The 13,181-nt window shown below is 41.4% G+C and overlaps 1 protein-coding gene across 2 annotated transcripts in view; it reads left to right on the top strand.

The window, feature by feature from the left end:
* adamts3 (ADAM metallopeptidase with thrombospondin type 1 motif, 3) overlaps positions 1-13,181 on the top strand; it is a 136,466-nt gene that overhangs the window by 111,908 nt on the left and 11,377 nt on the right. For both annotated transcript variants that reach the window (XM_085295590.1, XM_085295591.1), the window contains 2 exons: positions 7,762-7,918; positions 9,069-9,201. In XM_085295590.1, the coding sequence (XP_085151716.1) occupies positions 7,762-7,918; positions 9,069-9,201 (290 nt within the window). The remainder of the gene's footprint in view (positions 1-7,761; positions 7,919-9,068; positions 9,202-13,181) is intronic.

Below are 13,181 nucleotides of genomic sequence, written 5' to 3'. Positions count from 1 at the left end.
ATGTCAGGGCCTGGTGCTGTCCAACTCTTCATACTGGAGATCTGCCACTGTGATGGTTACTGGACCCTGTTCGGGGAGGTCGCTGTGGTCTGCCCTCAGATCCTCTAGCCACTGAGCATTGCCGTTATGGGTTGCATCCTTCTCCCATATGCTCTTCCAGTATTGCTCCGTCTCCAGCCTTGGTGGTGCTGTTCTCTTATTGTTCCCTTGCCACTGAGAGTACACCTTTGCTGGTTCTGTGGAGAACAGCTGGTTTATTCTCCTGCCTTCTATCTCTCTGGTGTACCTCCTCAAGCAGCTGGCCAAGGCTGTGAGTTGTTGCTTGGCAGTTTCCAAGGCCTCAGGCATGGACAGCTTGCTGTATTTCTTATCACCTTCCTCATCGCGCCTTTCTGCAGCTCCGATAGTTGGCTGACCTCCCTCCGTGCTACCTTGATCTTAGCCTCTAGCCTCCTTCTCCATGGAGGGTACTGCCCCTTGTGGCTGTTCAACTTGTAGCCAAGCATCTCACTGACCACTGCTGCCGTATTGTACATCAGCTTGTTAGTCTCTGTAATCGTGGCTGTAGGTATCGTCCGTAGTGCTGCATTAACATCATCTAGCAGACCTTCTGAGGGTACTTCACGTAATCTTTTAATCTTTTAATCTCCTCCTCCTCCTCCTCCTGTCATGATTTTAATTTAATCGTAATCTTCTTTTCTTTTCACAGCAGACTTTATTTGGTTGAGAGGCTGGAGCTGTTCAATTGTCAGCTAAAACTAAAGCGAGATAGCGTTCTCTGATAGCGTGGAGGTTACACTTCTGAAAACATATGAATGCAGTCTTCAGTTTTAATATATTCAAACTGTAATAAAGCATAATAAACGTACTGTTACTCTGTGGCAATAAAGGCCTGCAGTTCAATAATGCATTTCCTTGAATAAGCAGATGAAAATATATACAGGAAAATTAGATGGGTTCTCTAGAGTGTGGAGAGTGTAATATCCTCAGTTTCATCAGGAAGTGGCTTTTCACTGGGCAAATATTTAAAAAGTCTCTTGAAATGAGCCACGAATGGTGACAAAAATAATTTGTAATAATTTGTAATGGTACAAATATTCATGTTAGACAAGGACTTACAGCATAAGTTAGTGCGCATCTAAGTGGTTCACATTGGTGGTGCACAGTCAGTCATTAATCAAGCTTCAAATACATGACAAATATTGTTATACACCATAGAGCAGGGGTGGGCAACTCCAGGCCTCGAGGGCTGGTGTCCCTGCAGGTTTTAGATGTCCTTGAACCAACACAGCTGATTTAAATGGCTAAAAAAGCTCCTCAACATGTCCTGAAGTTCTCCAGAGGCCTGGTAACGAACTAATCATGTGATTCAGGTGTGTTGACTCAGGGTGAGTTGAAGAAAGTTCTTCACAGTAAAGTTTTTGTGCATGCAGCTTGATGGAAATGCATCGTCTCACATTTCGATAAGAGACATATTTTACATAAAATTCATGAAAGCCATTCAGAAGCATTTCCACATTCAGTGCATTCAGTGCACCTTTTTTGACTCTTTAACATCAGATTATTGCATTCATCTGATTATCACCCTGTTATGCTCACAAGCCAGTGAATTACAGCACAATAAGCAGTGTGAATGAGCTAGTTTTACCACAATACAGCAGCTATAATCATCAGATGCGCCTTCTTCCCCAGATGCTTTGCCTGTTTTTATGAAAATGCGATGAATATCCAGCAGAATATTTTACATGCAGCTCGTGAGCAAGTAGGAATAATTAGTAACTCTGCTTCCACGATAGAATTGACTGACAATGAGCGTTAATACACTTTTACATGTCAGCACTCATGTTTACTCAGATTTTCTTATTTTCTTATGTATTTTTAACTCTGATCGTAGAAATAGATACTTGTTCAGCCTCCTCCAAATCAACTCCAAGCTGCACGTGATGGCTTTGGTGAAACTTTAAAATTCAAATGCCATGGATACAGTCAGGGCCGTGAGAATTTGGACGTTATTTATTTATTATTTTTCCTCCATAATGGTCTACTAGGCCACGGGGGTCAAACTCCAGTCTTCGAGGGCTGGTGTCCTGAAACTTTTCCATGTGTCTCTGCTGCAACACACCTGAATAACATTAGTAGGCCATTAGCAAGACTCTGTGTCGTGCATGCTGAGGTGGCAGTTCAGCTGCTTGATTCATGTTACAGCAGCTCAAGAGTGAAATAACGTAGTGCAATAAAAGTACTTTTAGCAGTACACTTTTCCAAACACTTAGATGTGTCCTTGATCCAACACGGCTGATTTAAATGGTTAAATGTAGGGATGGGTATTGATAAGATTTTAACGATTCGATTCCTTATCGATTCTTTTTTTTTTTTTAAAGGAGGACACTAAGGTCGATTAGCTTAGAACTGTGTTTTATATCTTCTCTTTGAACAAGATAGAAATTTAGGAGTAACATGGCCTTACAAACCCAACAGTGAGATCTTAAGAGAGCCACAGCCTACGGCTCTTCAATGTGGTGTCACAGGGTCCCCAGGAAAAAAAATGTATATGTAAAATAATAAAATAAATATTCTCCTGTAGCAATAACAAAGTTTAACATAAATTATTCTGTAGCAATTACTCAAGAATATCCAGTAATGTCCTGCCTACAATTAAACACATTCACTTACCAAAGTGAAATCGGGGGCATCTGCTGTGGCAAATGGGTCCAAGCCTTTGACCACAAACTGAGTCACTGCTCGGTGACATTCGTCTATCCTGGCCTGAAAGGAGACGCTACTGGTAGACTGCAGCGAGAACTGCCAGCATCTGAGCCAGACTCTGTCTCTCTCATCATGGTTATCTAAATGCAACGCACAGTAATAGCAGGTTTTGTAATAAGGTAAATCGCGCTAACATAATATGCAATGCTAATTGATTAGTTACCTGCAGTATTAACGGGAGAGGACGTGGAAACGCTACCGCTGCTGCTGGGTTGAGCTTCGCTAGTCCGGAGCGGATCAAAAACACGACATTCGTTGAAAGCAATCGCGTGTTTTTTGAGCAAATGCTTTTGCATGTTCGTAGTGTTTCCTCCCTTTGATGAAATCTCTACTTTGCAAGTATTGCACGTTGCCCTGTTGTCATCCTTTCTCATAAAGTGTAACCAAACTTTTGAGCGTTTGTGCCGCTCAGGCGCCGTGTTTCCTACTGGGTAAAAGACGCTACTCAACGTGATGACGTCATTCGGGGCGACTGGAATCGATAAGGGAATCGTTTTTAAAAGTGGCAAACGATTCCAAGGAATTGAAACAGTGGGAACCGGTTCTCAACAAGAACCAGTTTTCGATACCCATCCCTAGTTAAATGACCTCCTCAATATGTCTTGAAGTTCTCCAGAGGCCTGGTGATTCAGGTGTGTTGACCCAGGTGAGATCTGAAACCTGCAGGACACCAGCTGCAGAAAACTGGACTTTGATGCTGGTTTGTGTGCCTCGCTCCCTTCAGTTTTGTTTCCGGTGACTGAGAGTCTGCCCTGCTGGGTTCAGATCAGGTGTTTTTAAAAATATTCCATGTCTTTACCTTTAGAATCTATTGAGCTGCTTTTGCATTTACGTCAGATTATTATCCATTAGCCTTGTGAAGCTCCGTCTGATGACGTTTGCAGTGCTTGGCTCAATCTGAGCAGAGAGCATACAGTATCTCTGTACCCTTCATCCTGCTACTTCTATCAGCAGTCACATCATCAATAAACGCCTGCTCCTACTGGCAGACGTACGTGCCCATGCTGTAACTTGGCCTCATTTACATCAGGCATCGACACATCTTTGGCCTCGGACAGTTTTCAGTGAAGAGCAAACATAAATGTAATCCTTGGAATCAACTGCATATCTCATATCTGCTTAATATGAATAACAAGGGAGCAGCTTGTTAGGAAGCCTGTGAAACTGGTTTTCAGTCAGCTGCTCAAATATTTTCAGCCTCTGGAACTGTGGAGGACTACGTACAAAAATAGCTGTAATTCTGAAACAGTTATTGCAATACTTGATAAACCTGCTAAATTAATGACTGTGCCTTAACTGATTTATTTAAATCCACTGTGGTGATTCACAGTAGTGGAATTACAATTCTTTGAATGTGGGTGCTTGTTGTTAAAAGGGTTGTGTGGCATTTGAGTTGGTTTTTTTTGTTCTTTTTTTGGGGGGGGGCATATATTTATGTGTAAATATAATAAATATATAAGTCGAGCTAACACTTGGCACTTTGAAATTGAATGCCTAAAGGACCTGGTGACCATGCGAACAACTATTTTCACAACTGTGTGTCTGAATGACATTAACGAAACAAACCCGTGCACACGGATCAATGGAGAAATGTTTTTTCCAGCATCAGAAAAGGGTAACGCTGACTTTCAGTCATCCCAAAAGACATGAAGAGAACTGAAGTAGTGCATAAAATTGAGTCAGTGCCCTGAAGACCAGACTTTAACTGCCTATTAGGACAGTTTTACAGCCAGTCCCACTGCAGCAGGGGACCGTCTCATTCAAAATGCTCCCACAGGTCGAAAAACAGTCAGAGTTACTAATGAGACCATAGCCAGCAGCGAGGAGGAAAAAATGCAAAATTAATAGCTGCGTTACATTCATCACTTATAAACTGGACGCTTAGTGATGATTTTCACTGGACTTTTCACATCCCCTTTATCACTAATGAGTTTTGACACCTCAGGAAATATCAGTGAAGATGTGGGTAGAGTAATTTCCAGGTTTTTCCAGGGGCAGCTGCACAGGCAGAGACCCCCTCACTAACATCTGATGTACATCCAGCCGGCTGAAATATGGGCTGCTGCTGGTAGACTTTCAAGGGGTAAAGAAGAGGAAGTGATCAAATGATGCAGTCATGGCTGACAGGGTGATTTATTTATTTTCCCCTGGTTTCTGTTTATTAGAATCTCATCTAGTCTCAAGTCTCACTTGTATGAGAAGCTTGTTAAAAAACAAAGAAACTACTTTCTATTTTTCTAATCATCGTTTTTCTCTCGTGGACATCAACTCAGATTTCTTGCATGTCACATCGGTCGACTTTTCTAAATTGCCACGTCTGGGATATTTGCTGTTTTTCTTTTATGACAGGAAAATAATTAGACAGGCGTGTTTGTTCCAAACGTATCGAAGAGAACAGATGTGACAGAAACTGATGAGTTTTCCCAGGAACAGAGCTTTGTCAGAAAAACACGAGCGACGTAGCAGGAACTTTCTCCTGCAACTTGAAAAAACATGGCGTTTAATCTCGCAGATTTTAAGGACGCAGTGTGCAAATCGTTTAAATATTTCATGTTCTCTCTGAGTACAAGTCAAGGATAAAAACAAATCAGTAAATCTCTTTGTCTTTGATTAAGACACTTAAAAAAGTGCTTACAAAGTCATTAAGAAAACCTCTACATGAGTGTGAACATGTAAATGCACAAAACCAAAGAATCCAAATGTGCTGCAGTTATGACAGATTATAATGGAAGTGACTGCAAACTGGCAACAATAACTTACCCAGCTGTTAGTTTGTGACAGTGTGAACATCGAAACATCACCACCATCGTCTGTGACCCCAGAAATATGTTTCAGTTGTGTGTCTCTGCAACATGTGTTGTCAACTCAATGAAGATAATATTTGCTGATAAGTCGTCTGGGCTTGGATGTGTGTTTTCTTGAACAGGATCAAATGTTTTACTTTTATAAGTCTTTCCTAAAACATTTAATGAATCTGTCTCAGCGTGAGTGTTTGCAAAGCAACAATACACAAACAAGTGCAGAGATTGCAGTTCCTTAATTGGCTACTCGAGTCTGACTCCAAAAGCCAGTCAAACCCCACAGACTCAAAAATAAACATGTAGCCTGTTAGATTAAAAATTCCAGTTTGATATTTTCCTGTCATAATTATAAATACTTGAAACTCAACCTACAGTATTTATAATGAAGGCCTGCTCTGAGTGGGAGGTGGGTGGATCCTTTAACCTGAACTCATCTGTGGATGAATCTTCCAAACTTTAATCGTTAGCACTGAACCCTCTCATCTACGATCACATCTGATTAACAAAGATGGTGAGATCCAAAATGAACCAGTGTCTAACCTCCAGACAGGAGACTTGTATGAGTACAAGAGGAACAGACTCTGAACACCATGCATTTCTTTCCTAGGACTCCTGACATTACACTCAAATGTTGCCTTGCACCTGTAATAGTTCAGCAAACGATCATCCGCTGAGGAAAACACAGTTTAAAGGTTGCCAAGCAAATTAAATAATCGTCTGTGGCACATAACAAAGCTTTAAATCTCTAATGCAAATGTCCCACTGGTCCGTATAGATGCTCGAGTGGTTTCGGCTCCATTTGTGATTCCAGCACTTAAAATGTTACTCTGTGAATTGAAGTCACGGCTCATATCTGTTAATGCGGCAGCACGTTAGCTTCTAAACCAAAGCAGAACACAGGGAACAGGGAGGTCTGTGAATCCTCACTGCTGGGTACAGTTAGGAACAAAAGCTGCTGCTGCACTGCAAGCCCAGGCGCTTTTGTTAGGCTTCATTTCCTTTCTACACTAAGGTCTAACACGAGGAACGCCTTCTCTTTGCAGTGGCAGTGCAAGAGTCTCCAGGTGTTGCTTGGGCTGAATTGCTAATTGACCACACTTGGTGAGGTGTAAATGGTAAATGGCCTGTATTTGTGTAGCGCTTTACTAGTCCCTAAGGACCCACTGGGGCGCACTGACAGAGGCGAGGCTGCCGGACACTGGCGCCACCGGGCCCTCTGACCACCTCCAGTAGGCAACGGGTGAAGTGTCTTGCCCAAGGACACAACGACCGAGACTGTCCAAGCCGGGGCTCGAACAGGCAACCTTGTAACCTTCTGATTACAAGGCGAACTCCCAACTCTTGAGCCACGACACTAGTAGCTGCTGGGACTTCGAGTCACCGCTTTCCAACCAGGACAGGCTTCTAGACTTGAATGACTGAAAGAAAGAAAACGTCCGTAGCTCATTTCCTCTTCAGCTGTTTTTCAAACTGCTTTAATGTTAGCGAGTCTTGTAAAAATGAAATAAACACCAAACATTTCATATTTCCATCTGGCTGCTCTGCTTTGCAGTGAGCCTGACCTGAAGGGCACCTGAGTACAAAACAGAAAAGTCTCCTTTTTAAAGAAAGACTCTAAAGTATGTTTAAAAAGTTTAACACTGCATTCTCCTTTGAAAAGACTTCATTCAGCGAGACCTAAAAGCCAAAAGGTAGATGCTGAAATGCTGAGATTTTCTCCATGTTCCTCCTTTCTGTAGCATAGTAATAGACACTCTGTGGTGAAGAGGTGACGACGTAATGTTTGAATTTGAAGTCAACTGCTGAATTTTATTTCACTTCAAGGCTACTCTTCATAACTTATATTATTACTCATCTTGTGTTTTTTGTATTACACGATGATGCAAAATGAATGGCACACACCATGAAAAGCTGTCGATTACACATTTACACAAAAGCCTTTCACCTTCAAACTTTATATATCGTGTCTTTTAATATAATTGTAAATCTTAAACTGATCCAGATGAAAAGCTCTGAGACGGGGACACGAGCAAAACTGGTGCATCTCAACTTGCCCATGAATTCTCCTCTCTATTTCCTCCATTATCTGCCACCCAATCAGGAGCCGTGTTTGAGAGAGGGCAATCTTTCTGCGTGTTTTGATATTAGACACGGAGGATGATGGTATAATGGTTTAACTTCCTTTGATTTCTAGATTATACCAAAGGACAATGAGACACGGTCGACTCTGATGTATAAGTACATCATCCATGAAGATTCGGTGCCCATCAACAATAACAATGTCATCCAGGAGGAGACCTATGAGTGGGCTCTGAAGAGCTGGTCTCCGTGTTCCAAGCCATGTGCTGGAGGTAAACTCAGAAACTACCTTCACTTAAAAAAAAAATGAATGAAGACGTATAAATACTTTTCATCTAATTATTAAAATTGTATATTGAAGTTTCATATTCAGTCATTCAGTCTATAGGTGTTTGTGATGATCTGCTTTTATCCACATTCTCAAGCTGTGTCTTTGAAGTAAGAAATTATTGATTGAGTGAGCTAATTAAACCAAATATTTTGTCTTCAAACAAGATGATTGACATGCATTTGTTATATGCACTTCTAACCACAAAGTCTTTTCATTTGCATGGATACGTAGAATATCGAAAAGGTGTTATTGGCAGTACTCACTGTTTCTTAGTGTAGGAAAGATAAAGTTGGTACTTGATATAAGATTGATTTTTGCTACCCTAACCTTTTTTTTCTTTTCCCCCGATGGTCATGAGTCCTAAAAAAACTTCATTTATCATTTTTCTACTGTGTTTTTTGGTATTATTCATATGTCAAATGTTATGTTTGGTTTTTAAACATCCCTGTGCGAAGAGCATCAGCATTTCAATCTGCAGAATTGGCCAACAAAGATGTCACTGTGAGCTTAAATTTCACGACTTCATAGCTGCAAATATTTCAAACAAAGAAACAAATTGATACAACATTAATATTTGTCAAATTTTGCATCTTATTATATCTACTTGATATGTGACCTCTACTCTGACCTTTAGTGTGGGAACAGCATGAAATTTGTAATCCTGCAAAAGAAAATTACACATTTTTCCAGCTTACTAAATATCCCATAATGGTAAATGGAGTGTTTCTGATGCAACACTTTTATACTCGAGTACTTAAAGCACTTTCGTGTCTCATTCACACATTCACACTTGAACTGTTAACTGCAGTTCTTTCCCTTTTTGATGTTGCACATGCTTGTGTTATATTTATATTAGCCTGAATACACCTCTAAGATTTTATGTCAGCAGGCTTAAGCTCGCTGGTATTTAACTTAAAAGTAGACAAAAGCTTTAAGACATATTTTAAACTTAAAGGAAATTAGATATAAAAATGTGACTTGAGTAATTGCAAAGGAACTTTGAAGTTTGAAAGTCAAACCCCAGTAAAAGGATGTAAACTGTCTTTCTAATTAAAACATGGGGTTTTTGGGGGTGGGGGTTTTCTGGACAGGGTTTCAGTACACCAAGTATGGATGTCGGAAAAAGGGAGACACCAAGATGGTTCATCGAGGCTACTGCGACGCTGGCAAGAGGCCCAAACCCATCCGAAGAATGTGTAACCTTCAGGACTGCACACAGCCTCAGTGAGTACAGGCCTCCCCTCATCCTCCAGCTAAAGAAAGGTTTCTGTTAAACTTCTACTCAAGCTGGACCTGACGAACATGTTGCCAGCATTAAGTCTCAGTCATTCCCAGTGGGACTGACTCCACCAGAGTTGCCCTTTGCCACTCTTTCTCTTCATCAGTGGCAACTTATGAACATAATTTCTAAGTGCAGCCGAGGAGCAGAGGGTATCACAGCCAGTGGTCTCGAGAGCTCGTCAGGGCTTTTTGTGGACGACGTGGCCCTCTTGGCTTCATCAAATGGCGACGTCCAGCTGACACTTGAGGAGTTTGCAGCTGAAATTGAAGTGTTTGGGTCGGGAATTAGCACTTGCAGGTCTGAGGCCATGGTTCTCAGATGGAAAAGAGTGGAGTGCAAAATCAGTGTAGGGGATGAATTTCGTCCTCAAGTGCCAGAGTTTAAGTATATCAGGGGCTTGTTGAAGAAATTGACAGTAGGATTGGTCCTGCCTCGGCAGTGTTGCAGACGTTTTACTGGTCTGTTGTCAGTCTACATTCTTGCCCTCCATGGCCAAGATCTGCAGGTAGCAACCCAAAGAATACCTTTGTGAGCTCAAAAGAGACGTACCCTCCTGCATATCGACAGGAGTCAGCTGACGTGGACGCCTCCTAGATATATGTATATGTGTATATATATATATACATATATATGTATATATATATATGTGGATATATATATACATATATATATACATATATATGTATATATATATATGTGGATATATATATATATATATATGTGGATATATATATGTGGATATATATATGTATATATATATATATATATATATCCACAGCTTCCTCAATGTTTCATTCAGTTCACAGGCCGCCTCAGATCTTCAGAGACCAACCAAAGTTGAAAAGGTCAGCGTGCAGTGACCTGTGGGCACGTTTACTCTTCAGTGTGACTTGTTAGTTGAGCAATGAGTTGTGAGAAAAATCACAGCAGTCTGTTGTAAAGACACATAATCATGTAAGGGAAAAACTGCCTCCGGAGTGATAACACAGCTCTGCTGCGTGTAGCTGTTACGCTGATAAAAGAAGCGCGACTGTGAATGGAAAAGGAAAAGACGTAAGCTTAACGTCTGCTGACCTCTGAAAATGCAAATGAAATCATCCATCCAAATTTCACACTTCCTTTCACAGCTCATCAGCCTGCTTAAGAACTCTGAGATGATGCAGCACACAGGAAGCTAATGCTACACGTAAGCTGTCCCGTTTAGCTTTAAACCAAAACTCCAGAGAAGAGATCATAAAGCTCCTGAGATCTAACGCTGGATGATTCACTCACTGCTGTTTTGGAAACGGATTGAGTGCGATTGACTTCCCTTTGGGGGGGAGGGATTTGGCTGCAGCTCAGAGCGGAGCTCCGTTTGAACTAATAGAGCAAATGTCTCCTGGGCACGACGTTTTCTCTTGTTATCATTTTCTTAGAAAGGAAACTTGCCTTGTGTATCTTAATGGAAGAACATACGTTTTTCAGATGTGTAGTGTTTTGATGTCACTGTTGTCTTTAAGAATTTGTTCCAGTGTAGCTGTGAAAATAATTATCTGTGATTTTTTTTGTTTTCATGGTCCTTAGTAGATGAATGAGTTTCTTGGCGTTTCCGGGGCCTTTCATAAAGCCAGAATTAATTTGACATTTATCTAATGGAGTATGGTACCATCTACATCATGTTGCTGATGTTCCTGATCTCCAAATAGAAACCTGCTTTTCATTTGGTGTCACTGTGACCTTGGATGTTACTGTATTTATGCCCCAGACTTTGCAATTATTAACTGGGGGATAAAAGTGGAGGAGACAGCAAATGGCCTTGGGTGGAGATCCAGGCCGCTGTAGTGAACCTCACGGCATAGATCGCCTGCGCAACCCGTGAGTTAAACTGGTGCCCTGAGATAATGGCTGTCCTTCAATGAGTGATAAAGTTCTCATTGTGAGGATGGAAGTGCAGTGGGAGCCTCAGTCGCAAATGTCTTAGCTATGAGACTGTGGTTCGCGCTCTCTTTGTACATGCACTTTGTGTAGCTTTCTTTTCATTTGCAGACGCGTTTCCTTTTCAGTCAGGTTTAGGCTCTAACAGCTGTTTGATAAGGGGCTAGAAAAAGAGTTACAAATGAACCTTAATGCTGTACATTATTATTATTATTATTATTACTAGACAATCACTGCGTTTAAATGTGACACAAAGGGCTCTTCAACAAGTATTTAAAAAGTATGTGATGGATTTGGGTGTGAGAGGTCCTGGTTTCAAGCGCCCACATATGTTACAACCCACTTAAGTGTTATCTGGGATGGGGTGTAACAAAGTGGGGAAAAAAACGTAATAGTTAACGTCAGTGGAACATCATTTAATTTACAATTAAGGCAAAATTAGAACAAAAATAAGACACGGGGAAACTCTAAGCGTCATTGTCTCAGTGGCCGAAATAACAAACAAAACACTCCTTTCTAGCTAAAAAAAAACTAAAACCACTCTTTAAGTTGCTTGAAGACGTTTCACCTCTCATCCGAGAAGCTTCTTCAGTTCTAAGGTCAAATGGTGGAGAGTCCCAGATATAGAACTGAAGAAGCTTCTCGGATGAGAGGTGAAACGTCTTCAAGCAACTTAAAGAAGTCCAGACGCTTTTCTTTGCAAGCTCCTTTGACTACGATGACCTGGATGACTGAGAACCTTCACAGACATAAAACCACTCTAACTGTAAGAAAACAAAGTACAGAGGCGGAGCTCCCCGTCTAACCACAAAACAGGAGAAAAAGGCTGAAACAAAAATGGCAGAGAACCCTTCCTGCTTCCACTGTGGATCACTACAATTCCCGTTGTAAAGATACACCTACAAACAAAACAAAGTCACACCAAGCTTCACTAGTTGTGCACAGCTACAGTCCACTACCCGAATCACTGCAGGTGAAAACATTTGGACATGGCAGTCTTTATGCAGTGGCTGACGAGCTGCAACACATCTCATCTGTGGTTAGACCTGAAACACAGGAGGAGAAAGAGCCCTCTCACATGGGCAGAGCCCCTAGAGGTCAGCAACTGTAACAACAGCTACTGTATTTAGTCTCACAGAGCTACTAGCATGGCTTTGTAAAAGCAACACACACCAGAGAACCATCTGTACTAGTTCGATGCACTCTGGTGTGTGTGCTGTTTGTCACGAGTACGTTTGTTTTGGTCATTTGATTGAATTTTTCAAGTCTGACTGATCATTCAGCATTCAGCATTCAGCATAGGGTCTATAATATAGCACACTCTCTATTATAGACAGACTCACGCAGCAGACGCTTGTGCAACTGGAGGCATCTGTGGCCATTTAGGGTTCAGTATCCTGCCAAGGACACATGACATTGTTGTGTTTACAAGGTTCTATAATAAAGGAAGCAAATTAGTACATGCTGTTACCCTGTCAGACCAGGGGCGCCGCTAATGAGGCTGGGTAAGAGAGAGGGGAGAAGAAGAAAGTAGAGAGAGGTAAAAGAGATGGAGCTCCGCTGTAAAGCCTGAAATAAAGTGTTGAACCCAGACGTCGCCTCCGCTGCTTGATTACAAACGCAACAGACATGTAGACCGAAGGAGCCAGGCATCAAACCGCCAGCCTCTGCTGGACTTCCTGACACAGCCACCTCACTCTCAGCATCGTCTGTTTGTCTGATCTCTGTGCACCCATCAGTTATTGTCTAATTACTTTGCATCTCAGTGTTTTTGTTGCTTTCAGAATCACATTTTAAATCCTTCTCCACATGCAAGCTCATGAATGAGTTATAACATAAAAGTCCAAATATTCTACCTCAGTAAGTGAATGATGAAGAAGATTGTAGCGTCTAAATGGGTCTTTGCAGTCTCTCAGGGCTTTCACTCTGTGCTTTATGTATATAAATGATGTGCATGGTCATGTTCAGGTACTTGGTCAGACCTTTGAAGAGGAAGGCAAATTGCCTA

This window comes from Mchenga conophoros, linkage group LG12, assembly GCF_057382185.1.
Source record: "Mchenga conophoros isolate Kocher_MC1m ecotype Shallow Benthic linkage group LG12, M_conophoros_male_GT1.1, whole genome shotgun sequence".
NCBI lineage: Eukaryota > Metazoa > Chordata > Actinopteri > Cichliformes > Cichlidae > Mchenga > Mchenga conophoros.
Note: the sequence above shows the minus strand (reverse complement) of the source record. Positions and strands in the feature narration are given on the sequence as shown.